Source organism: Chaetomium strumarium (genome assembly GCF_033439665.1).
Source record: "Chaetomium strumarium strain CBS 333.67 chromosome Unknown B0T15scaffold_2, whole genome shotgun sequence".
Classification (NCBI taxonomy): Eukaryota; Fungi; Ascomycota; class Sordariomycetes; order Sordariales; family Chaetomiaceae; genus Chaetomium; species Chaetomium strumarium.
In genome coordinates this window covers 4577728-4603838 of record NW_026944430.1, presented here as the reverse complement: position 1 = coordinate 4603838, position 26111 = coordinate 4577728, and the positions used below count along the sequence as shown (strand labels likewise).

General features: G+C 58.2%; 6 protein-coding genes across 6 annotated transcripts; 3 read left to right on the top strand and 3 right to left on the bottom strand.

Moving 5' to 3' along the window:
• Positions 1-276: 276 nt before the first annotated feature.
• B0T15DRAFT_483590 (PRP1 splicing factor, N-terminal-domain-containing protein) lies at positions 277-3187 on the bottom strand (the record flags this gene model as incomplete). Its single annotated transcript, XM_062866171.1, has 2 exons — positions 277-2686; positions 2850-3187. 2 exons carry the CDS (start codon positions 3185-3187, stop codon positions 277-279), a joined length of 2748 nt encoding a protein of 915 aa, XP_062724945.1.
• Positions 3188-3436: 249 nt separating this feature from the next.
• On the bottom strand, positions 3437-7294 carry B0T15DRAFT_526382 (Fusaric acid resistance protein-like-domain-containing protein). The gene is made up of 3 exons (XM_062868905.1): positions 7075-7294; positions 5038-6964; positions 3437-4984 (listed from the first exon to the last, which is right to left on the bottom strand). The coding sequence occupies exons 1-3, from the start codon at positions 7141-7143 to the stop codon at positions 3765-3767; spliced, it is 3216 nt and encodes a 1071-aa protein (XP_062724944.1). The 5' UTR covers positions 7144-7294; the 3' UTR covers positions 3437-3764.
• Positions 7295-7701: 407 nt separating this feature from the next.
• B0T15DRAFT_390384 (HAD-like domain-containing protein) lies at positions 7702-8710 on the top strand (the record flags this gene model as incomplete). The annotated part of the gene is made up of 2 exons (XM_062864536.1): positions 7702-7835; positions 8005-8710. The coding sequence occupies 2 exons, from the start codon at positions 7702-7704 to the stop codon at positions 8708-8710; spliced, it is 840 nt and encodes a 279-aa protein (XP_062724943.1).
• A 576-nt stretch (positions 8711-9286) lies between these two features.
• Positions 9287-11061, bottom strand: B0T15DRAFT_131931 (kinase-like domain-containing protein). The gene is made up of 5 exons (XM_062861754.1): positions 10634-11061; positions 10419-10576; positions 9827-10358; positions 9584-9767; positions 9287-9527 (listed from the first exon to the last, which is right to left on the bottom strand). Exons 1-5 carry the CDS (start codon positions 10913-10915, stop codon positions 9436-9438), a joined length of 1248 nt encoding a protein of 415 aa, XP_062724942.1. The 5' UTR covers positions 10916-11061; the 3' UTR covers positions 9287-9435.
• A 557-nt stretch (positions 11062-11618) lies between these two features.
• Positions 11619-16542, top strand: B0T15DRAFT_430524 (SH2 domain-containing protein). Its single transcript, XM_062865718.1, has 4 exons — positions 11619-12027; positions 12088-12276; positions 12333-15948; positions 16017-16542. The coding sequence occupies exons 1-4, from the start codon at positions 11851-11853 to the stop codon at positions 16286-16288; spliced, it is 4254 nt and encodes a 1417-aa protein (XP_062724941.1). The 5' UTR covers positions 11619-11850; the 3' UTR covers positions 16289-16542.
• A 421-nt stretch (positions 16543-16963) lies between these two features.
• B0T15DRAFT_566048 (putative oxysterol binding protein) lies at positions 16964-25534 on the top strand (the record flags this gene model as incomplete). Its single annotated transcript, XM_062870685.1, has 14 exons — positions 16964-17247; positions 17336-17412; positions 17504-20321; positions 21314-21828; positions 21868-21925; positions 21965-22063; positions 22100-22178; positions 22221-22285; positions 22316-22576; positions 22619-23263; positions 23297-23503; positions 23537-23577; positions 23677-24007; positions 24038-25534. The coding sequence occupies exons 1-14, from the start codon at positions 17212-17214 to the stop codon at positions 25532-25534; spliced, it is 6729 nt and encodes a 2242-aa protein (XP_062724940.1). The 5' UTR covers positions 16964-17211.
• Between the last annotated feature and the right edge of the window lie 577 nt (positions 25535-26111).

Genomic DNA, 26111 nt, shown 5'->3' with positions numbered 1-26111 from the left:
CCGGAACCCTGCCTGGTCATGCGTGTTAGCTCAGTTGGAGGCTCAGTGGGAATTTCCATTGGGGGTTGCTGCATGTTCGTGAGGAGCCAGCAAAACGATGCCTTAGCCGCTTGGTTTAATAATAAGGGAGACTGCGACGAGTATGAACCGGTCTGCCTGATGTCTTTCGCAGGACGTTAAGGATATCAATACAACTCATTAAACAAACCTCTCCTCTTGATGGTCACCCCTATACCACCATTCATTCCCCGTACGCTACACCTTAACCGTCCCGTACTAGCTCAACGAGGCCGCGACGAGCTTCAATATCTCCTCAGTCTTCTTGCCCGCATTCCTCGGGTCCTTCGCTACCGCCTGCCAGTGCTCGCCATGACGCGGGTCATTCAGCACGCACTTGGCCACCAAGTCGGCCCTCTTCTCCTCGGTGCCATGCTGCGACAGGAACTTGTAATACCACGCCCACGTGTCGCCCATGTCCCGGTCCAGCAGAAGCGCCCGCTCGAACCAGTTCTGCGCCCGATCCAGCTTGCGCTCCGCCCACAGGATGCGCGCGGCCGTGACCTGCAGGACCGGGTCGTCCTCGACTTTCTTGATGGCCTCGGTGATGAGCGACTTGCGCTGCGTGCGCGGCTCGAGGTGCAGGATGCGCTCCGCCCAGAGTAGCCCGCTCTTGGGCATCTGCTGGAGCGCCGTTGCCATGAGGCTCTTGGCCTGGTTGATGTTGCCCGCGCGCCGCTCCACCCGGATGAGCTCGGTCCAGAGCTCGGGGCACTTGGGCACCGCCTGCCGCGCACGGTCAAGGACGCTGCGGGCTTTGACGACGTTGCCGGAGCGCTCCTCCAGGCGGGAATAGAGGAGCCAGAGCGGCACCGAGGACGGCACGGCTCGCACGCCCGTGCCGTATGCCTCTCTGGCTTCCGGCACCTTGCCGATGTCTTCGTAGATCTGGCCCTTCATCATCCACAGCTTGGGCGCCGCGGGGAAGAGCTGGAGGGCTTCCTGCACCAGATCCAGGGCGGTTTCGTTGGCGCCCAGTTGCCTCTCAAAGGCGACACTGCGCATCCAGACACGGTCCGTGGGAGCATTTTGACGCGCCGTCTTGAGGAGGTCGCGGGCTTGATCGGTGAAGCCATTGTCGGCTTCCAGCTTGACCGCAGCCAGCCATATGTCTTCGTTGTCGGGATTCTGCTTAAACGCCCGAGCCAGCACCCGACGGGCCTCGTTGATCTCCCCGGATTTCTCCTTGGCGAGCATGAGCCAAAACACCTCGGCGTGGGGGCAGGCTTCCACGGCTTTCTCGAGCGCCCGCCACAGATCATCCTTGGTTCCGTGGTTGCGTTCCAGATCCACCGCAGCCAGGTAGAGGCTCCTGCTGTTGGGGAACACTCGCAGGGCATACGCATAGATGGCGCGGGCGGTCGCGAACTTGTCTCGGGAGATACTCGCCTTGGCGTCCTCCATCCAAATCTCCTTGCGATCATCGTCCTCGTCCAGACCCCAGCCGAGCGTCTCCTCGATGATGTTGCTGCACGTGACGACGGCGCCTTCCTCCTCGCACTTTTCCGCCTCGGCAATCCACTCTTCGCGCTTCGGCATAGCATTTTGCTTCGCAAGGAAGACGACGGCGTTCTTCATGACCGGTTTCTTGGTGCCCTGTCCCAACTGCTCCTCCAGGCGAGCGGCAGCAATCCACAATTCGTGCGAGCTGGGGAGCTTCTTGACCGCCTTGTTGAGGACCTTACGTGCATTGTCTGGCGTCTCCAGGCGCGCCAGCGCCAGCCAGAGGTCAAGCGACTCAGGGATGAGCTCCGTGGCCTTGGCCAACAGCATCCTCGCATCTGCGGGGTCCTCTTCCAGGTTGACGGCCTCCTTCCACAACGCTTCAGATTCCGGATTATGGTCCAAGGCTCGCCGGATGACCTTTTTCCTGGACCGCGGGTCGTTCTCCAGCTTCATTGCTTCCACCCAGAGCTTCACCGAGTGCGGGTTGGCTTGGATCGCTTGCGCCGCGATGACCTTGGCGCTGCGGTTGTCGTTGAGATGGATATTTTCGAGCCAGATGTCCTCGCTCTTCGGACAGTGCTGGCAGCCCTTTGCGATCAAGTTCCGCGCGGCGCCAGGCTTTCCGGCGGCAATCTCGAGTCTGGCAGCGGCGATCCAACTGGACGCTTGTTTCGGGTTCGAGTCGATGGCAGACTTCAACATCTTCCGGAACTGCTCGATATCTCCGATGCTTTGCTCGGCGCCCTGAATGTTGGACAGCGAGGTAAGATAGCCCTTGGGATCGATGCTTGTTGCGCTGCCAGCCGTGGCAATGCCGCTGCTCTGAGATTGCTGTTCCAGACGGGCCCGGAGCACCTTGTCACGGGCAGCGCCGATCTTGGCGAAGTCTGTTACGGTGCCGTCCTTGTTCGCCTCGGTGGCCGTGCCGTCGTCGGCAACGGTCGTGCCAAACTGCCCCTGGTCCCTAGCAGCAGCAAGGACACTGTCGGGAACGGCATAGAAGCGCTGCATGCGAGCTTGGCGCGCTCTCTTCGTCCGCCCGGTAAGGTCCTTGGGGTCTGGTAGGTTCGCCCACTCTTCGTCGGTCACCGTCTCCAGCGCTCGCTTGAGCCCGGCAAACTGTTGTTGGATCTTGGGGTTCTGGCGCTCATATTCCTCTCGTTCGGCCTTTTCTCGTGCTTCCCTGTGCGATTATCGGTCGGTACTCTGCTCATCTATGCTGACTGATAAACTATGTGCTCGACGGCGGAGACTGGGACTGTTGGGGGTGGTTGGGGAGGAAGGGAGGAAGGGAAGTAATCTGAAGCGAAGCCGGAAGAAGAAGAAAACCGCGGGCAACTACTAACCTCTGCTTTTGGCGGCGCTTGGCCATTTTCTCGTCGACTTCTTTCCATATCTTATCAGCTTCTTCATCGTCCTTCTCGTAGATGCCGCCAGCAAAAAGCCCAACCTCATTGTCGGGATCCTGGTACCGCTCATCGTCGTCCTTGCCGTCGTCCTTCGGCTCGGTCAGACCGAGCTGGGCAGACCGTTTTGCGACGGCGGCCTTGATTTGATCCTCGCTCGGTCCTTCGCGCGCAGGACCGAGATCCGACCGGGTTGTGAAGCCCGTGGCACCACGGCCGAGACCAGCCACATAGTTTTCTGGCGCCGGTTGGCTGAGGAAGTCGCGTCTGCTAGTCATGCTGTGTTGTGATGCTGCTGTCACGTAGGTGTTCGAGATGTTGTTTTCTCGACGTTTCGGTAAGTCGATTCGCAGTTTAAGTGCCAAGGCTGCCTAGGCTGAGCCCGAGGCTAACTGAGGCAAGGGATCTGCGCCTTCTGGGGTTAGGGTTCTCTATGCCCCCTCGAGGCCCCCTTTGCGCTTCAAGTTATATACCTACCGTAACCAAACTGATTTGCAGGATTGTACGTATTCAGGGAAAACGATGAGCATCATCGAACCTGGGATCATTTTCTTCTGACCATAGCCTATGTAAGTACCTGATACACTCTGTACAGGTATCAGGGACATAAGAGTTGGAACATATCCTGAATTGTTCCCCACAACAACACCGCAGAAGCCATGTCATGAACCAAACAGTACTACATCCAATCCCTTTCCGAATGATATATGTTTCCAAACTCCGGACTGAAATCCTACTTTGAATAGCCAGAATATACAAAACCCTCTAAGAGGATAACACCTTCCAATCTTCAACCGTGACGGAAACCCATGTCTTGGCGCCAGACACCTCAAACCCAGTGAACAGAGGAAGAGGCTATTGCAACAACAGCGTTTCCTCATCCAGCACTCCGAACAAACCCTCGATTTCCTTGGCAACCATTTTCAACTCCTCCGCCACCTGGCCCGTAACAAGCGCATAAGCATAAAGCAGCTCATAATCTCGCTCCCTCACATTTACATGCGACAGCACCCCAAGACCCAAGTAGTTCTCCCCGGGGTTGTTCCCATCGCCACCTCCATCGTGCTGATGCTCCTTCCGGAACTGAAATATTTTGCTCAGCAACCTATCTCTCGTTGTCGCCACACCAGGAAGAGCATCCGTCAAGGGGTACTCCAGCATGAGCGACGAGGCGAGCACCTGAAACACGTGGCAGATGCGATCGCACAGCAGCGCCCGCTCGTCGGCCGTGTATACTAGAAGGGCGCGTTCGCCCTCCGTCAGGTTTCCCTTGCGTTGCGTGACGAGGGACATGGCGTAGAATGCGTCGAGGAGCCGGTGGGTGCATTCCATGACCCGGCGGTTTTGTTCCGCGGGGAAGGGCCCGCGCAGCTCGAATTCCGAGGCGGCGCTGGTGCGGAGGGCGTCGAGACGCGCGGCGTACTTCTGAAGAGCAGCTTGCTCGCCAGAGCGGAGATAGGAGCGCGTGCAATCGCTCCGAAGGAGGATCGCCAGCGGCCCACGCTTCCAGATGAGGCCCATTTGGAGTAGCAGCATGCTAAGGCCCTCCTTGAACTTCTTGCGCGCCGAAATAGGCCATATCAACCGGCAGACGATCAGCCCCCAGAGGATGCCAACGGTCACGGCCGTGAAGCGGTGGAGCATGATTTCTCGCATGATCGGATTCACGCCGCCCTCGTCGTCGTCGTCATCTTCGACTTTCTGCGAGAGGCTATAGGCGTATAGCGTCGACACGTTGTAAGCCAGCAGCGTGATCCTGCCCAACGGCGCCTTTCCCTTAGCTATGATCACATAAAAGCTCCAGAAAGCAACCAGTGACCCGAGAGGGATGAGGCCGAGCGCGCTATGTTGGGACACGTTCCAGTTGATGCCCGCCGTGGCGATGCCGATCACTGTTCCCATGAACCTTGCCCAGCCTGTGGTGTTGGCCGCGCCTACCGTCATGGAACAGACAATCATGAAGGACAAGAGGCCCCATTCGCCTCTCCAGTGCCGGTACAAATCGCGAGTTTGCGGCATGAAGGCGAGCGAGGCCCACAAAGCAGCCCCTACACCAACCTTTAAGCCAAATCGGACTATCTAGAAGTCAGCATGCAAGAACCCCACGGGCGAAGAGGGTGCTTCTCACTGTCATCCCTGGCCAACTTTCTCAGTACTTGTAGAATGTTTTGGGACACGGTCGCGACGACGCGGCGCTTCTTGGTCTCTGGAGCGACTTCCCAGGCATACGTATCTCTCCGCTTGACCAGCGGATCGGCTATCCCTTTTGGCAGCTGGCTTTTCTTGATGGGTTTGATCAAGGGAGCCCGTTCCTCGTTGTCGTAGGGCAGGGCCAAGACCTTCCGACCATGCTGCTGAGCGTTCCTCCACCATTTGAGCCAGTACCAGCTACGTTTCCTGTGCTCGCTGGCGTGCTTCAAATCATCCAAAATGTCAAGATACTTCTGCATCTCCTCTCCAAATGTTTGCAGGCTGAAACTGAAGTGGCCGCAGGCAGCCGCAACTTCTTCAAAATCAGCTTTGACATTTTCAGACCTTGTGCGGTCTAGCTCCAGTGTCTTGTACAGCTCTTGGAGAGCATGAACTCTCGCATCGTTGAAAAGGGACAAGGCATCGGTAAGGCTCTGGCGGTAGTGGTCGTTGATGGTAATCTCATAGTCAGGGGCGGCTCCGAATGGCGGATCCCGGAGGACTTCGGAGAGTGTGTAGGCCAATGACTTCATTGAGGGGCCCAATAACTCGATGAAAAGCTCAAATATTTCTGCAGGGTGCCGAAATGGTGGGAGGCTTGCGGCGGCGGCATCAGACAGGCGTCTATCAATCGGGCTCCTTACGTCCTCTTGGCCTTCCTCGGACGCTTCGTCGATCGCAGATAGCGCTGGAAACCCTCTATGTGTGTTCGTCGAACGCAGGTTTGGCGAAAACGGAGGAGAAGCAACAGGGGAAGAACTCGTCACGCGCGTTAACGGGGCCATACTTAAAGGCTCCTTCAGAAGGGCAAACTGTGAGTTCGCCGCACTCCGCAACCCGCCAATGGATTGGGCTAGTGTCTCCATGGATCTCACCACACCTCTGTCGAGCTGGTATACCTTTTCGTAGCCCAGAAAGTAGCGTTCGAACTTCGACTCGCGGAGATTCTTGGTCATCTGCGGGTAGACGGACTTGTAGGCAGATGAGGCTGCAGCAAACTCGGGCGATAGCACCTCATCCTCAGATCCGCTTAGGAATCCCCGGGTGATCAGGGAGAGCATATCGCCAAGTGAGACAGAAGCCTTGGTCATTGACTCTCGCAGGGAGGATACGGCAGACTCTCTCCACACCAAAAGGTTGACAAGCGTAGTGGTTGTAACGCCCATGACAAGCATCTTGGAGATTTGGACGATTTTCTGGTTCGAGAAAACGCTCGTGAGGACGGCTGTCTCCTTGGTAACAACGCTGATAATAGCCAGGGAAGCGAGCGTGCTGCCGACATTGACCAGAGGGTTATTCATCTTCTGCTTGACCCATCCTATGAAGCCAAAGCCTCCCCCGATGAACACAACCAACACCAAGACATGGGCTAGTGCGACCATGTCTAGAACGTCGCCGAACAGAACGGATGTGCCCATGGACAGCATCGAGACGACTTCGGCGTATGCGACGGCTACAATTGCGATCAAGACCGCCTCGATCATGGAGCCCACTGACCGGGCGGGGTGGAAGTAGACCGTTAATGTAGCCACCACGTGCTTGCCGTCCGGCCTGCCCAAGAATTCTGAGAGCGGCGACCAGAAAGTCGCGAGACTGCCTAGTGTGTATGCGAGAGTGCACTTGAGCACCCCACGGCCTACGGGAGAATCAAGCCAGCGGAGCACTCGTATGCCTCCATCTTGAAATTTATGCGCGGCGGTGTGTAGTCGGTCTGACATGGACTCGCGTGAGGTAAATGGCGCGAGGGTTGACGCGTCTGAACCTTCGGGCGCACTCCTTCGGAGCCAACTTGAAGCGCGAAGCGTGAAGGTCCGGTGAGACCGCTCGCCCGTGGAAGGAATGATGACGCTTCCATTGCGAAGTTTCTGGGAGGGGTCCGATCAGCGACATGTGCAGTCAAGAGAGACCACATAAGCAATGCTTGCAGCAAAAGAAGATGTAGCGTAGTTGAAAGAGTCCGGGAGACCCAACCTACACTTCTCTTGGAAGGCCTTCGTGGGGCCCATGGGGGTGTTGAAGCTGGAGGTGCTGGCGAGGAGTTCATCTCCGTCGCGAAACAGGTCCCATTTCTTGGAATGTACTGACAATTGCTAGTTTGTGTCGCAGTCGATCAAGGTTTAGCAGGATCTGTATTCCTAGGTCGTTGTGCAAGGAATTGTGGAGGAATGAACGGTTTCGTCCTTTGTTGGTGGTTGGTCTGTCTGAAGTCCAAGACCAGGCTCAGCCGGGGTACAGCTTCCTCCCACGCCCTGCCTTAATTATGGGGCGGGACGGCATGAATGGAGCTTGGTCCAGTTGCCCCACATTTTGGCCTTGTCAGACGGAGTCAAGCTTCCATTGCTTCCATCCGGCCCCGCCGTAATCAGATCGAGGTGAGCGGGGAGATACCTCAGTTAGGATAGCCAATCTGCCAATCTCACTCAGGTATCCGACAGAATCGCGGGGCTCTTTTTAAGTATTAAGAGGCTGACTGAGGTTGTCAGTACGCTGTCATGCTCTACATTGCAGAGGGTTTATTGGCCAGAGCTGGACATATAATCTCACTTTGAGTGCTTGCATACCTATTCTTCCCATCAATCCAGTCTGAGCCTCTTCCGCGTCCATGCGCAGGGTTTGGCCCATAATGCAGTCTGTTCAAGCATCTTGGAAGTTCGCGCCTTTAAACCGGCCATTCACACCCAGTCCAAGTACACGGAAGCTGGAGGGCATTGTCTTCGATGTTGATGGTACACTTTGGTAAGTGGTCTCCTTGGTGGTCTTTGATTACAAACTCAAATCCTTCCCATCTCCCAACACAGTTGGTGAAACTGTTCACAACTGTGAGAAGTTGCCAACCTTACCTTTCTCTCTTCATGCCACTCAAGTGAGACATGAGCCGACTTCGCTGGCTGACTCTCCCCCCTAGCGAGCCACAAACGTACATGTTCTCCGAGATGAGGTCTGCGCTCGGTATTGCCAAATCTGTAGACATACTTGAGCACGTCTACAGCCTGCCCACGGCCGAACAGCAACATCAAGCAATGGAGCTGATCCGCGACATCGAGCGGCGCGCCATGCTGAAGCAGGTCGCTCAGCCGGGCTTGGTCAAACTCATGAGCTATCTCGACTCGCGCGGCATCCGCAAGGGGATCTGCACGCGCAACTTTGAGACACCCGTCAACAACCTACTCAGCAAGTTCCTCGCTGGCAGCGTGTTTGCGCCCATTGTGACACGGGACTTTCGCCCCCCTAAACCAGACCCGGCGGGGATCTTGCACATTGCCCGGAGCTGGGGCCTAGTGCGCAGGAGCACGGGTGAGGCGGGCATACCCGCCGATGCTAAGCAGGAAGAGGAGGAGCGCCGGTCGGCCGGGGAGGAGGACAACCAGAGTTGGGAAGTAGATGGCGGGAATCTGCTGCGGACGGAGGTCGGGGAGGAGGTCGCGGATGCGAGCGGCTTGATAATGGTGGGCGACAGCATCGACGACATCACCGCGGGCCGCCGCGCAGGGGCAAAGACGGTTCTGCTGGTGAACGACGTCAACCGCCACTTGGCGGACCACGAGCTTACCGACTTGGTGATATCGCGCCTAGACGAGTTGATAGATGTCCTCGAAAATGGATTGCTTTGAAACGGGGCATGCACATAGGATATCCGACAAGCCGGCCTTCATTTGTCTCGTGTGAGGGAAATAGGTGCCTTGCCACAACGACAACGCTGATTTTGACTACCTAAGGTACAATGAATGTAGAACCCTCGAAGACAGCCTGCACAAATCCCGCTGACCTGCAGCCTCGCTACCCGAGTGTTTCACCACGAAAACCGCCTCGCCTTTACCTCGTTGGTAGTACTCACCGGCTTTCCTGCGCAGGAGACCCCGCCAAAAGAGCAGAAAGAGGATAACAAAGACGAGATGGAAAGCTGACGCCGGTAAATGCTGGAATCTTCAAACGAAATAACACTCGATCGGGAGACGTATCGTGCGACTTGTAAGGGAGATCCGGCTGACAGATAATGTGGGAACCCTCCACTAGAGTAATGAACAAGACGAAGAGGCATCTCTGCGTAAAGAGGCAATGGAACGGCCGGGAGTGCCCATTGCCAAGTCCACGAAATACTAGTACGCCTTCAAATCAGAAGCTCCTGAAGAATCAAGCGGACGGCGTCTGGAGCCATCCCGCTCGTCCGCAGGCTCTATCCAAGGAGTCCTCGGGCACAGGGTGCTTGCAAAAGAACGCTACCCATTTGGGGAATGCACGGGAAGTAGCCGGCGTGGTTGCTCTCGAGGACCAAGTCATCGAGACCCCCTTTTCCTCTCTACGTCTAGTTTCGGGAACAACCGCGTGGTCGTAGATCTTACTCGTGATCCCACTCCCGGATGTACAGACGATCCACTTGCGCAGCTAAGTTGGCGTGATCCGCCGCCTGCCGGGGGTCGACTCGGTAATCTGTAACTTTGGTCAGTCGCTGTGACACTCCGTTTCCCCGAACCGAGATTACCCACTTGACGTTGGTGTTGCCTGGGTTCCGTATGTTGGAGAATCACTTGTGCGTAGGAGGTCTTGCGTCGCTGGAGACAGTTGGGGAGCGAGATGGGACTTGCGATTGTCCCGATCCATCAGACCGCAGGCCCACTCTCTTAAGTCGACCGGAGTTCTCTTCGCGGCTTGTACGAAGAGGTCGCGATCCTGCATTTATGGTCAACACACCGCAAGTTGGGTCGGAATGAACATAGATTTATGCATACGTAGAGTTCCTGAGGTGTCGGTCGTCGCTCGGGCTCCTTGTACAGGCACTTCTGGATCATGTCTTCGAGGATCTGTGGGAACGCGTCACTCTTGGGTAGCTGGGGCGCCGGTTCATGCACAATTTGCTGCAGCAGATCAAGTATGCCCGCAGGGGCGCTTTCAGCATCAGACAGCTGCTCGCTCGCGGCGAAAGGGAATTTGCCGATGGCCAGTTCCATGATCGTTAAGCCGAAGCTCCACACATCCGACTTGACTGTGTACTTTTCACCCTGGATCCTCTCGGGTGCCATGTATGTGGATGTGCCGACGAAGGTGTCGGCAACGGAGTTAATGAGCTCTCCAGACACACCGAAGTCGCAAAGTTTGATATGACCACGGGAGTTGACGAGTATGTTGGAGGGCTTGATATCGCGATGCATAATATGGTGTTTTGAGTAGAGGTAGGTAAGACCGCCCAGCGTTGCCTCAGCGATCTTGCCCAGGACATCTACGCGGACTGGCCCAAACACTCGGGAGATTCGGTCGAGAGAGCTGTTGGATACTGGTCAGGCCATGTTAAGATGGACTACTACCGTCCGATGTGGCACGTACCCAACATCCATGTACTCCATGCACATTATCACATCGTTGTTCTCGTTGAGGAAAGCACCGTAGAAGGTGACGATATAGTCGGAATGGCAGCCGTGCATGATCTGGAGTTCCCGAACTATACGCTTGCGCATTTCCTTCTTGGCTTCGACGTGGATGATCTGATTTCGTTAGGGAGTGTTTACTGCACCTAACCAGGCAGGGATTCTCTGACCAACCTTTCGCGCCATCACGGTGTTTGTTGGGATGTGCTTGACTTTGCTCACTGTCCCACCATTTCCCGCACCTAGATCCTTGATGATCTCGAGGTCCTCAGGCTTTAGATCGAGGTTGAATTCAATACCGATCTCCAGTTGCGCCGCGTTATCGTCGCCCTTGCCATGAGCGGGCCCTAGACGTGCATTCTCGGCCGTCGGTGGAGGTTTCGGGGCCGGGGCCTTTAGAGCAAGGCCTTTGACATTCTTGCGCTTCATCGAGCGCGGCGCGAATGCATCAGCCATGACGGGCGGCGTTAAAGCTGTGAACAGCGCCCGGAAAAGCTCTAGATGACGATCGCGCGGCCAGGGATCCGTCAGGCCTTTATGATGTTGCGGATATTGCGCTCAACCTCAACTAGGTCGTATTCCCCAGCTAAGGGGCGGTGCCGAAACTTGGACTTTCAGGCCGTTGGGGCGAGTCGCTGGCAGGACAGACGGTTGAACGGACAGTACTATAAAGAGGTAGCTTCCGTACAGGAGTACAGCGCGACAATGTTCTGGCGAGATGGCTGACTTCTTCGTCTTTGTATGGGGACTACGGGATGGCGGTATGCAAGGTAGTAGTAGGTTGAGGACCGCTCGGAGACGAAAGTGGAACCACACGGCGGGGATCGGTGGAAAGGGACAGTCTCAACTGCAATCTGCCTCTTGCGACCGACAGCGCGCAAAGCCCACTGGCAAAGCAGTGAATCGTACAGAGGCCTGGATGACGATGTAATCTTGGAGAACAGCCGTCAAGGTGAACGGTATGCTTTATTTTTTGAGGGGTTGTGGAAGGTTCCTGAGTTGGGCGGTTGACGCTGGCCAGTGGTGGGTGGGGGTCGTTGATGAGGGGCACGTAACCGCGGGTCATGAGCATCCTTCCTGCGCCCAGACCTTTACCTAAGCAGTGACTTTGCACGGGCCAGCTTTCCATCAGCGTTCAAGGCAAGGCTGAACGCGTCCTGTGCCACACGGTCACCTGGAAATTTCCGATCTTTGACCTTCAGCCTTCTTGTTCTGTCTCCCATCGACCTTGGTTCTTTGACCATCTTTTTTCGAGGCCTCTCACCCTTCGGCTATCTGAACCTTCATTCACAACACCGAAGCCACCGTATCTCGGCAGTCGACGCATTTCGTCCCGACTTCTATTCCATCGCGAAGAACCGCTCCGCGCGTGGCGCGACTCTGCAGCAAACATGAGTACCTCCATGCGCGACCTGATTGACGGGGAAGCCGAGCTCAACGAAGATGAGGACGATGAGTCATTTGATGAGGAGACCGGCGAGACTCGTACGAAAGAGGCAAATGATGACATGTTGGATGATTCTAGCGACGAGGAGGAGGATGACGAGGATGAAGAAGAGGCGAGAAGGGTACGTTGGTTTTGCGCCGCGCTTGCTAACCTAGCACAACTAATTTGCATTCCTCTGCAGATCCGAGAAGGCTTCATCGTTGACGAAGATGAAGAAGAAGAGGAGGCCGATGACTCGGAAGAACGTGAGCGGCGCAGAAAGAAGAAGCGTCGGCGGCAAGAGCGCGAGGAAGAAGAACAGCTTGACGAGGAGGATCTGGACCTAATCGGTGAAGCCAATCCAGAGTGGGAGCGAAAGACGCAAACACAGGTATGTTACCTACATTCGTTTCGGCATGCATTAACGTACTGACCATCGAGCTGCAGACAAAGTTCAAGCGTCTCAAGCGTGGCCACCGGGACGAAGACAGGAGCACTGAGCGTCGCGGTCTCGCCGAGATATTCTCTGACGATGAGGATGAAGTGGCCGACGAGCGACCTTACGGTCGCCCGAGTCACCGCGCGCACGCCGATGAGTTCGACGACTTTATCGAGGATGACTATCCTGAGGACGACGAGGAGCGCATCCAGCGCCAGGAGGATAGGGAAGTGGCCCGCCCAAGGGACAAGGGCTTGGCTGTTGATGCAACTGGCCTGGACAAGGATGCTCTCGATGATATGGAAGCGATTTTTGGCAATGGAGAAGACTACGACTGGGCGTTGGAAATGGAAGACGTCGAGGAAGACCGCGAGCGCGCTGAGCAGGCAATCGAGCTGAAGGACGTGTTTGAGCCGTCGCAGCTAAAGGAGAAGCTTCTTACGGACGAAGACAACCAGATTCGCATCGTTGATGAGCCCGAACGATTCCAACTCGACCGCAAGCCCTTCAAGGAACAGCAAACGTCGGCCGAGTATTTCAAAGAAGAGGCACGCTGGATTACGAATCTCATGTGGCCCAAGAAGCAATTACCCGGCGATCTCCACGGGCCCTTCAACAAGGCTATCGGCAAAGTCCTCGAGTTCTTCATCATCGATGGCGTTGAAGTTCCCTACGTCTTCCAGCACCGGAGAGACTACCTCATCCATGCCAAGAAGATCAGGAATCAGGACGGGCGCGACCACGATGGTCCCGAATACACGGTCGATGCAGAGAAGCTCTTGACTCAAGACGATCTCTGGCGCATCCTAGAGCTCGACATCAAGTTCCGCTCGCTCGTCGAGAAGAGGAACGCCCTCGAAAAGACGTATAGCAACCTTAGGGAAGCTGGCGTACAGGACGAGGTACTGGAAGACATGATGCACCAGGCTGCAACGTTGGAAGAGCTGCAAGATCTGCAGGACTACGTGAACTTCCAGTACTCGTCCCAGCTCAAGGATATCGCTGCCATGGGCAACGGTGCCTCGAAGGAGATGAAGCGTCCTGGCGCCAAGACAGCTCTTTTCGAGCGCATCCGGAGATCCAAGGCTTATACATTTGTCCAGGCCCTGGGTATCTCGCCTGACCGCCTTGCGCAGAACGCTCTTCGCGAAGGCAAGAAGGTGTCGTCGGACGACGATGCCAGACTGCCCACGGACCTGGCCGATCAGCTGGCCAACGATGACTTCCCGACCGCAGATCAAGTGGTCAACGCCGCCCGCCAGATGTACGCCGAGGAGCTGTTCGTCAGCCCGCGTATGCGCAAACATTTCCGGATTCAATACTATGCCATGGGTTCTGTGAGCTGCCGTAGAACCGAGAAGGGCCTTCGGAAGATCGACGAAGCACACCCGTATTACGAGATCAAGTATCTCATTAACCACACTATACGGGATCTCGCCGTCCGACCCGAGATCTTTCTAAAGATGATGAAGGCGGAAGATGAGGGGCTTGTTGAGGTCCAGCTCAATCTGGAGAATGAGCGCGAGTTCCGGCGACAGCTCTATAGCGAGTTTGCGTCAGATAATTTCAGCGATCTGGCCGACGCATGGAACTCGGAACGCCAAAAGGTTCTGGACATTGCGTTCTCCAAGCTTGAGAAAGTGATCGCCAAGGGCGTGAAGGACTCGCTTCGAACGGCCTGCCAGGAGGAGCTCCTGAAAACTTGCCGGGAAGAGTATTTCAAGCGACTCGACCAAGCACCCCTCAAGCCCAAAGGCATGGTCCTCGGTACCACACCACGGGTGCTGACCTTGTCCAACGGCATGGGTGATCCCAACCGCGATCCCGTTTGCTGGACATGGGTTGAGGAGGATGGCAGAGTGCTTGACCACGGCAAATTTGTCAACCTGGCAAGGGACGAGAGCCAGCGGGACGCTTTTGCGGAGTTGATCCGCCGGAAGAACCCCGATTTTGTGGGCATATCCGGCTTCTCAGCAGACACTCAGCGGCTCGTCAAAGACGTCGAGGGCATCATCAGTGAGAAAGGACTGATGGGTCCAGAGTACGATGATCCGGGCACCAACGAGTACCGCAGCGACTTGCTGGAGGTCGTCATTGTCAACGACGAGGTGGCGCGGCTGTACAAGGACAGCCCCCGCGCCGTTGCAGAACACCCAACGCTGGGCTCCCTCACCCGGTATTGCATAGCTCTTGCTCGATATATGCAGAACCCCATGAAGGAGTATGCCGCTTTGGGCAAGGATGTCACGTCACTCCTGGTCCATCCATACCAGCAGTATCTGCCGCAGGAGAAGCTGTACAAGCACCTCGAGACGGCCATGGTAGACATTGTCAACCTCTGCGGCGTGGACATCAACGAAGCCATGAGCGATCCATACACGGCGAATCTCCTGCCTTACGTTGCCGGCCTCGGTCCGCGCAAAGCGCAGCTCCTCATCAAGGGTATCAACGCGAATGGCGGCGTTGTTTCTTCGAGAGACGAGCTCGTTGGTGACCCGGAACGTCACAAGATCCCTGTGCTCGGTCCCCGGGTGTGGAATAATTGCGCCAGCTTCTTGTACATCGAGCACGACAGTACCAATCCGGACTCTGACCCGCTCGACAACACGCGTATCCATCCCGAGGACTACGACTTGGCTCGCAAAGTCGCGGCGGATGCCTTGGGGTTGGACGAAGAGGACGTCAAGGCTGAGACAGACGAAAACGGCCCTGGCGCGATCGTCCGTAAGCTTTTCAAAGAGGACGAGCAGGAGAAGGTCAATGAGCTTATCCTCGAGGAGTATGCCGAGCAGCTGGAGCGGGAATACCAGCAGCGCAAGCGAGCCACGCTGGAGGCGATCCGCGCCGAGCTGATGGGTCCCTATGAGGAACTTAGAAAGAACTATGCCGTGTTGGGTCCGGATCAGGTCTTCACCATGTTCACGGGTGAGACTAGAGACTCTCTGTGCGAGGGGATGATCGTTCCGGTAGTTGTCCGGGTTGTCAAGGATGACTTCGCGATCGTCAAATTGGACTGCGGCATTGAGGGCAGGATCGAGTCCCACGAGGTGTCTTACCGTCACTCAATCAAGGACTTGTTGCAGGTCGGGCAGACTGCTCAGGCCAAGCTGATTGATATCAATCGGAAGGACTTCGTCTGCAAGCTTACCATGAGGGAGGAGGAGCTCCGCCGGCCATATCGCAAGCATTACGACTATGGGCGCGGCCAGTGGGACTACAAGCAGGAGGACGAAGACCGAGAGGAGCTCCGCGAGAAGGACAAGGTCACGGGCCGCACGCAGAGGGTCATCAAGCACCCGCTCTTCAAGCCTTTCAACGGCACGCAAGCCGAGGAGTACTTGGGTGGCCTGCCCCCTGGAGAAGTGGTCATTCGACCGTCTTCGAAGGGCAATGACCACCTGGCCATCACGTGGAAGGTTGCCGACGGTGTCTACCAGCACATTGATGTGCTCGAGCTGCAAAAGGAGAACGAGTTTTCCGTCGGCAAGGTTCTTCGGGTTGGCGGCAAATACACTTACTCAGATTTGGACGAGCTGATCGTCGACCATGTCAAGGCGATGGCCAAGAAGGTGGAGGAGCTCATGCAGCACGAGAAGTTCCAAAAGGGATCTCGTGCAGACCTTGGTAAGTCCTGCTACATTTTCAAAATCCACCTGCGCCGCGTATGAGCCGAGATCTGACTGCCGTTGTAGAGAAATGGTTGACCACATATATCGACGCCAACCCCAACCGCTCGACCTACGCCTTCTGCCTTGACACAAAACATCCCGGGTACTTCTACCTCTGCTTCAAGGCGTCACGGGGATCCAAGGTCAACGCCTGGATGGTCCGGGTGATTCCGCATGCGTACGAGTTGTTGAAGAACCAATATCCAGATATGCGGGCGCTCTGCAACGGCTTCAAGCTTCGGTACCAGAGTGAGATGCTGAAGATGCAGTCTGGCGGCGGGGTGAGGGTTCATTGATTACGAGATTGCAGATCATGGTCATTAGGTATTTGGAAGAGGCGTTGGCACCTGGAATTTGTGGTTCATAACACTAGCGGGCATCCGGTGAAGATGTATTGAATTTTATCTATATTCTAGTGAAATGGATACCTGGGATCTCACAGGATAGAGGGACAAAAGTGGGAATTAAGGTTAGGTACGTTATCTCAATCGACACCCACACTGAAAGAGATGCTCCCGAGGCCCGGCCCCGTCGAGCGGACTGTTTCTGGACGCCCAACCCCTCAGATACCTAGGTATGCGCATTCCTTCCAGGTGATGTTGACGTAGACGCGTAGCGGATTTCCTTGTTGCCTAAACCTCACTACTGCATCTTGAGAATACAGTAATTTACAATACAAGTGCAATACGTAGATACTATTTACAGTACATACTTACCTGGTACCTATGTAATCCGTCTGTCCGTATATGGAGATCCTGAGAACGAACCTCGTATTCCATGCTATACGGCTTGGTACCCAACCCCCAGCGGGGTTACCTAGCCTTCAGCTGTAGGGCTGGCCAGGTCCAGATCGCCTTACCAGATTAAGGCATGGTGGAGAGTGTCATTGACCAGATATGAGGAGCCTAATGCCGAAGAGGCTGGTATGCCCCACCGAGGCTTTACGTTACACGAGTCTCCACGCCGCCCTTCCGTACAATCCGATCCGATCTGAACACATCTGACAAACTCGCGCGCTTTATTACCACTACACATGCGCCCACACGTAGACTTACCGCCAACTTAAGTTTGGACGACAGTGGAGATTGCACTGCAGCAAGCATCTCCGCACCGACCTTAGGAGTTTCCGGTGAAACTGACGTCAACACTTGGCCCCTGAATCACTTCCGACCTATAGCCCTCTCCCGCGCGACATCACCCGCGGGCGCAGAAGCGCACCATGGCAGGCATTGAACAATTGGAAATCCATAGCAAGGTACGGTTTCCCCCAACTCCCGTTGCGTTAGGTGCGTGCGTCTCGACCACCCAGCAATCGCTAACTACGCCTCCGCAACTCGACACAGGCCTACATTGTGCGATGGGTTAAGGTCGATGCTGGACACACGATTTCGTGGAGCGTGCAGCCGCACAAGAAGTCAATGTAATCCGGCTACTCTGCCCAACCCGCGCTGGCTTTCGGATACTGTTTCACTTCGAGCGAGAAAGCTGACATTTGCTGTGTCTCGTTCTAGAAACTTCGCCATCGTGAAGCACCCGGGGACCGGGGCTACGAACCTTTCCTCCCATCCCGACGAAGTAGGTGGTTTTGAACAGCAAACAGACGGCGTCGCGGAGACGAAAGCCGGCCTTTTCGCCAAGAGAGACGGCAGCACAGCCCAGGAACAGCTTGCGAAGAAGGGCTTCATACCGATAAAATGGCACGGCAAATGCGAGGCTGACAAGGTCTCGGTGGGGACATACGATGTCACCCAGGGCGGCATGTTCGGCCTGGTTTTCGACAATACCTTTTCGAAGCAGACGTCCAAAACAGCCACCTTCGTCCTGCTGACGTACCCCACCGGCAACCCTCCCCAGACGGCGCGCCACCTCCCCAATCTCCAGGCCGGCCCGGCCGCCAGTGCTAGCCGGTCCAGCTTGGGAAAGCACAACAACAGCCCCCACCTCGGCGCCGTCACGTCTGAATCTGTGGATAGCTTTCACAGCCACAATGCAGCCGGGCGCGCCATGTCGACCGCTGGAAGGAGCGACGGAGGGGGGCCGAGTTCGTACCACGTCGGTGTTCTGCTAAAGAGGAGGCGCAAGAAGGGCCAAGGCTATGCGCGACGCTTCTTCTCGCTCGACTATACGACCTGCACCCTCTCGTACTACCATGACAGAAACTCGTCGGCGCTCCGGGGCGCCATCCCTCTGAGCTTAGCCGCCATTGCGGCGGATGAGCGGCGTCGCGAGATAACAATCGACTCCGGTGCAGAGGTGTGGCACCTGAGGGCTCCTAACGCAAAGGAGTTCACAGACTGGGCGCGGGCATTGGAGCGAGCCAGCAAGATTGCCCGTGGGCTGGAAAGCGCCGTGGACGAGCCGGCGCGCGGGATTCAGGAAGGAGGAGCGACGCAGCCTGCGGTGACGGCGTCCCGCAATACGCAGGAGGAAGATAGGGAATGGCAGCAGGTCGAGGCCCTGGTTAGCAGGATAGTAGGAACCAGAGACGCCCTCCGACGTCTGGTGAAGGATATGGCTGCTCATAAGCAGGCTCCTAGCAACGGCAGCAACCATGGGAACTATCTCTCGCCAAAGACACCTACGGTCCCTGAGGACTCGGATGGCTACTTCACGCCGCAACCAGACAAGCGGCCGTTCTGGAAGCGGAAAACGAGCACCTCATCTCCGCAAACACCGCAGTCGTTCCAAACCGCTGCCAGCGCATCCCTGGCCGTTCCAGCGCAAAGCACGCCAACATCCGCTCCCAACGGCTCTCCGTCACAAGGCATTGTCCAGGAGGACCGGGACACGTACGACAACTGCGCGGCTTTGCTGAAAGACCTCGATTTGGTGGTCGTCGAGTTTTCGACTCTCCTCAGCTCCAGCAAACGAAGGCGGATACCGGTCACAACGTCTGCTCCGCCGCGGTCGAGCCTCGAGTCGACCACCTCGACTGTTGAGGAGTTCTTTGACGCCGAGGCTGGCGAACCGGGCAGCTCCCAGAACCAGGTCGTGATGATCAACCACCAGAGCGAAGAAGACATGCCGGCTTCGGACGCCGAGGAGGTGGATATACACGAATCCTCCTCTGTCTCGTCGGCGGAGGACGAGGAAATTACGCACACTACGGATGGCATCGGCAATCTCTTCCCTACCAAACCCAAATCACTAGCACCGCTGCCCATCACCGACGTCGTCCCCCGGCGCAAGACCATCCCGCCCGCCAAGGTCCCTCCGCCGAGCCTGATCGCCTTTGTACGGAAGAACGTGGGCAAAGACCTCAGCACCATCTCGATGCCCGTCTCGGCCAACGAGCCGATCTCGCTGCTCCAGCGCATGGCCGAGCAGCTGGAGTACGCGCAGCTCCTGGACGCGGCAGCGCAGCAGAGCCAGCCGCAGCAGCGCCTCCTCCGCGTCGCCGCCTTCGCCGTCTCGCACTTCAGCAATGGGCGCGCCAAAGAACGGGCGATCCGCAAGCCCTTCAACCCCTTGCTGGGCGAGACGTACGAGCTCGTGCGGTCCGAGGCCGAGGTACCGGGCGGATTCCGGCTGCTCGTCGAGAAGGTCACGCACCGGCCCGTCCGGCTGGCGATGCAGGCCGACAGCGCGCACTGGTCGTTTGCGCAGTCGCCCTCGCCGGCGCAGCGGTTCTGGGGCAAGAGCGCCGAGCTGACGACGGACGGGCGCGTGCGGGTCAGCCTGCGGCTGCCGGACGGCGGCGAGGAGCACTACAGCTGGACGACGGCCACCGTGTTCCTGCGCAACGTGGTCATGGGCGAGAAGTATGTCGAGCCGGTCGGGTCGATGCACGTGTCCAACGACAGCACGGGCGCCAAGGCCACGATCGAGTTCCGCTCGTCGAAGGGCATGTTTGGCGGGCGCGGGGAGGAGGTGCAGGTGGAGGTGTTTGGCCCCGACGGCGCGCACGCCGGGGTGTCCCTGATGGGCACCTGGACGGGCGAGCTGAAGGCGATGCCGGGCGGGCACCAGATCTGGCGGGTGGGCAGTCTGGTGGAGAACGCGGCGAACACGTACGGGCTGACTACCTTTGCCGCGAGCCTGAACGAGATCACGGCGATCGAGAAAGGCAAGCTGCCGCCGACGGACTGCCGTCTGCGGCCCGACCAGCGGCTGGCCGAGCGCGGAGAGCTGGACCAGGCGGAGGAGTGGAAGGTCAAGCTCGAGGAGGCGCAGCGGCAGAGGAGGAGGGAGATGGAGGAGAGGGGGGAGGAGTACAAGCCGCGGTGGTTCGTGAAAGCGGCCACGGGCCAGGATGGCGAAGAGGTGTGGCGGCTGAAGGGCGGCAAGGACGGGTACTGGGAAGAGCGGGCCAAGGGGGCGTGGACTGGGGTCATGGACCTATTTGCCGTCAGCGACTAGCTCGGCGGAGTTATCAAAGGAGATGTCATTGTTCATCTTTTGTCCGGAATCTGTAAATCCACCATAGAACAAGGTCCTCCGTAGTAGTGGGATGTGTTTGTTTGGGACTGTCTTCCCCTTCCTATTCGGGTTGGGGCAGGGGTTGTGTCGAAGAAAAAGGGTGCTTCGATACGACGGCCCGTGGGGTAACGGGTTGGGGGTGCTCTCTCCGATCTCGGGTCCCGTACGTAGCAGAAACTCACTCACAAACCCAACTGGATCAACAAACTTCCCAAAATGGACAGCTCCAATAAACCAATGCGTCAGCCGACATCCATCTCTCCATGAATCCTGCGAGGCAAGGCTCTAATGGTGGGTGGCATGGTTCGGCAACGCGATCGGCCGCTTCAAGCCGAGCTGCTTGAGTGCGGGGCACGCGGGGCTGCCGGGGGGCCGGCGCCGGAGCTTCTTCCTGCAGTGGTTACAACATGACGAAATCCGGGGATCCGCGGGCTGTCACTGACTGTTGAGACGAACTGTTATTCCGGGTGTGAATGCCGGAGACTTTCCATTATCACATATAGATAAGGCGTCTGTTTCCCCCTCTTGTCGTTGCTGTTTGGCTCTGTGTGATTGCAATAGTGACTGGAGCCTTCTTCACTACCCCTCTACGGATCCCCTCCTTTACTTATTAAGCTACTAGTACTTGCCCATTCCATTTATTTACATCAACCATCCTTTATGGTTCCGCTGAGGGATACCATTCATCTCTCTGCCCTTCCTTGGCTTGACAGAAGAATATTGCGTACTTGATTTGACGTATTGAAGGTCGTCAGGGGTAATCAACTCCTTTCCCCCTCTCTTTCTTTTTCTTGTTTTTGGCAAACCTCCTCCCCTTATCCCTTACGTCTTCTCTTTCATCTCACACACACCATCCTCTCATCTCACCACCATAACCACCAACCATGACCGACGCGCCCAAGGCCGAGCCTGAGCGGGGCATCCGCATTGCCATCGACCGCGGCGGCACCTTCACCGACTGCGTGGGCAACTACCAGGGCGAGGACATCATCATCAAGCTGCTGTCGGAGGACCCGGCCAACTACAGCGATGCGCCGCTCGAGGGCATCCGGCGCATCATGTCGCACTTCCTGCGGAAGGAGATCCCGCGCGGGCAGGCGCTCGACACCAGCCGCATCGACTCGATCCGCATGGGCACCACGGTGGCCACGAACGCGCTGCTGGAGAGGAAGGGCGAGAAGATCGTGCTGGTGGTGACCAAGGGCTTCGGCGACTGTCTCGTCATCGGCAACCAGTCGCGGCCGCGCATCTTTGACCTGGCCATCCGCAAGCCCGACGTGCTGTACTCGAGCGTGGTGGAGATCGACGAGCGGGTCACGCTGGAAGACTACGCGGAGGATCCGGAGCGCAGGGTGACGCGCGTGGATGTCAAGGCCGGCACGGCCGAGGCGCGGACGGCGGACCTGGTGATGGGCCTGTCCGGGGAGGCGGTGCGGGTGCTGCGGCGGCCGGAGAGGGAGAAGGTGCGCGAGCAGCTGCGGCGGGTGTACGAGAGCGGCATCCGGAGCATCGCCGTGTGTCTGATGCACGCGTACACGTTCCCGGACCACGAGGCGCTGGTGGGCGAGGTGGCGCGCGAGATGGGCTTCCGCCATGTCTCGCTGAGCCACGAGCTCATGCCCATGATCAAGCTGGTGCCGCGCGCGACGTCGGTGTGTGCCGACGCCTACCTCACGCCGGCCATCAAGCGGTACATCTCGGGCTTCCAGCAGGGCTTCGAGGGCGGCCTGGGCACCAAGAGCGTGAAGCAGCAGCAGGGGCCAAGTGGTGGCAAGGGGGCACGGTGCGAGTTCATGCAGAGCGACGGAGGGCTGGTCGACGTTGACAAGTTCACGGGGCTGAGGGCGATCCTGTCCGGGCCGGCGGGCGGCGTGGTCGGATATGCCATCACTTCGTACGACGAGAGGACCAAGATCCCCGTGATCGGCTTCGACATGGGCGGCACCAGCACCGATGTTTCGCGCTACGGCGAGGGCCGCTACGACCACACCTTCGAGACCACGACGGCCGGCGTGACCATTCAGTCTCCGCAGCTGGACATCAACACGGTCGCGGCCGGCGGCGGGTCGATGCTCTTCTTCCGCAACGGCTTGTTTGTCGTGGGACCCGAGTCTGCGGGCGCCCATCCCGGCCCGGCGTGCTACCGCAAGGGCGGCCCGGCCACCGTCACCGACGCCAACCTGTTCCTGGGCAGGCTGCTGCCGGAGTTCTTCCCCAAGATCTTCGGCAAGAACGAGGACGAGGGCCTGGACCCGGAAGCAAGCCGGAGGGTGCTGCAGGAACTCGCCGACCAGATCGAGCGCGAGACGGGCCGGAAGATGGACGTAGACGAGGTGGCCTATGGCTTCCTGACGGTTGCCAACGAGGCCATGACGCGGCCGATCCGGAGCATCACCGAGGCCAAGGGCCACGACACGTCCAAGCACCGCCTGGCCACGTTTGGCGGCGCCGGCGGGCAGCACGCCGTGGCCATTGCCGAGGCGCTGGGCATCCGGCAGATCCTGGTGCACCGCTACTCGTCGGTGCTCTCGGCCTACGGCATGGCCCTGGCCGACGTGGTCGACGAGCGGCAGGAACCCGAGTCGGCCGTCTGGACCGGCCAGGGCGACGTGGTCGAGCAGCTGCAGCGCAAGATGGACGGCCTCAAGGCCAAGTCGCGCCAGGCCCTGCGCGACCAGGGCTTCGCCGACGGCGAGATTGTCTTTGAGGAGTATCTCAACATGCGCTACCGCGGCACCGAGTCGGCGCTCATGATCGTCAAGCCCGCCGACGGCGGCTGGGACTTCGGCACGGCCTTTGTGCAGCACCACCGCTACGAGTTTGGCTTCACGCTGGACGACAGGGACATCATTGTGGACGATGTGCGGGTCCGCGGCATCGGCAAGAGCTTCCGCTACGGCGAGAAGAGCGTGGACGAGCAGCTGAAGACCGTCACGCGGAAGGGTGTCGCCGCCGAGAAGACGCACCGGGTCTCCAAGGTCTACTTTGACGGCGGGCGTCTGGACACCCCGATCTATAAGCTCGGCGATCTGTCGGTGGGCGAGGTGGTCCAGGGTCCGGCCATGCTGGCGGACGGGACGCAGACGATCGTTGTCACGCCCAATGCCACGGCTGTGGTGCTGGAGACGCACGTTGTGATTGACCTGCCCGAGGCGGAGAAAGACAGGTATGCACAGTTCTTTTCTTTTTTCGTACTTTTTCTTTTTTTCTTTTTCTTTTTTTTTTTTCTCTCTTTTCCTTCTTACTCTGACGACATCGTTGCCAGGTACTCCAAGATATCCGGGGACCGCGAAGCAGAGGTAGACCCCATCATGCTCAGCATCTTCGGGCACCGGTTCATGGCCATTGCCGAGCAGATGGGCCGGGCGCTCCAGAAGACCAGCGTCAGCACCAACGTCAAGGAACGCCTCGACTTCTCGTGCGCCATTTTCGACGCCACGGGCGGTCTCGTCGCCAACGCACCGCACTTGCCCGTGCACCTGGGCTCGATGTCGACGTGTGTGCGGCGACAGGCCGAGATCTGGAAGGGCAAGCTGAAGAAAGGCGACGTGATCATCTCCAACCACCCATCCTACGGCGGCACCCACCTGCCCGACGTGACGCTCCTGATGCCGGCGTTCAACGAGGCCGGCGACAAGATCTTGTTCTATGCCGCATCGCGCGCCCACCACGCAGACATCGGCGGCATCACGGCGGGTAGCATGCCGCCGCACTCGCGGGAGCTGTACCAGGAGGGCGCCGCCATCAAGAGCGAGAAGCTCGTCAGCGAGGGCCGGTTCAACGAGGAGCGCGTCGTCGAGCTCTTCTACCGGGAGCCGGCCAAGCACCCGGGCTGCAGCGGCACGCGCTGCCTCGCCGACAACATCAACGACCTGCGCGCGCAGGTGTCGGCCAACCAGAAGGGCATCTCGCTGATCGAGGGCCTCATCGCCGAGTACGGCGAGGACACGGTGCAGTTCTACATGGCGGCCATCCAGAACAACGCCGAGCAGCAGGTGCGCAGCCTGCTGCGCACCGTCCACGCCCGCTTCCAGGGCCGGGACCTATCGGCCGAGGACTTCATGGACGACGGCAGCCCGATCCGGCTGAAGATCACCATCGACCCGGCCCGGGGCGAGGCCGTCTTCGACTTTGCCGGCACGGGGCCCGAGGTGTACGGCAACATCAACGCGCCCGAGGCCATCTCGTACTCGGCCGTCATCTACGCGCTGCGCTGCATGATCTCGGAGGACATCCCGCTCAACCAGGGATGCCTCAAGCCGATCACGGTCAAGATCCCGCCGCAGTCGCTGCTGTCGCCGTCGGACAACGCCGCCGTGGTGGGCGGCAACGTGCTCACGTCGCAGCGCGTGACCGACGTCATCTTCCGGGCCTTCGAGGCGTGCGCCGCCAGCCAGGGCGACTGCAACAACCTGACCTTCGGCTTCGGCGGCAACGTGGCCGGGCAGCAGGCCGTGCGCGGCTTCGGCTACTACGAGACCATCGCCGGCGGCAGCGGCGCGGGCCCCACCTGGGAGGGCACTGACGGCGTGCACGTGCACATGACCAACACGCGCATCACCGACTCGGAGGTGTTTGAGCGCCGCTACCCGGTCCTGCTGCGCGAGTTCTCCATCCGGAAGGGGTCCGGCGGGAGGGGGCAGCACCGCGGCGGCGACGGCGTCGTGCGCGACATCGAGTTCCGCATTCCCGTGCAGGTGTCCATCCTGAGCGAGCGCCGCGTGTACCGGCCCTACGGCATGGCCGGCGGTGAGCCCGGCCAGTGCGGCCTGAACCTGTGGGTGAGGAAGGTGAAGAAGGCCAGCTGGGAGACTAGTCTGCGGCGGTTGCAGCAGCAGCAGCAGCAGCAGAGGGACAATGAGAATAAAAATAATAATCATGATGAGGAAGGGGAAGAAAAAGACGAAGAAGAAGATGCCGAGTACGAGGAACGCTTCATCAACCTCGGCGCCAAGAACAGCGCACCCATGAAGCCCGGCGACCGCATCATCGTCTGCACCCCCGGCGGCGGCGGCTGGGGCAAGCCCGGAGACGAGAAGGCCCTGGGAGGCAAGGCGGACCCGATGCAGAGCTGGAAGAAGGGGTCGCATGCTGCTAGGGAAGAGATGGCCTTGCAGGCGTGATTGGATTAATTCAGGTAGTCCTTTTTTACTTACTTACTTGGGGCCGTTAATACCAACTTTTCCCTCTCTCTCTGTCTTTTTGTTGTCCAACGTCTTGGTAGTGAATGAAGTGGAGCGTGTCTTGATCTCTCCTCTGAATACCGAATAAACATCTAAGCAGTGTGTTTGTCGGTGTGTATATATGATGTGCATGTGCATGCTCAGGGTACAAGGGCCCACACGCCTGGGATTGCTCTCGCTCAAGATAGGTAGGTTTGCTGTGTCTAATGGACGTCCCTTGGCCGACTTGGACCATACGATGATGCCCCCCATACCCGCACGGCAGCTCCTTCCCCTTGTCCTTCCTTCTCTGCTTCGGAATACCTAGATCGATCAGTACTTGACACAGCTGTACTGAGGATCGACTGGTGCGACACACAAAGTATGGCTCGAGCAGTGGGACGGCGCGAGGAAGGGAACCTTGGTCAAATACGGGCCTTTTTAAGTTGCCCCAGCTATGTGCCGGCACAGTGAGACGGGATATTTTTCCGGCACCGGCCGCTTCCTCCAGAAAGGGACAGGTTCCATCCTTTCGGCC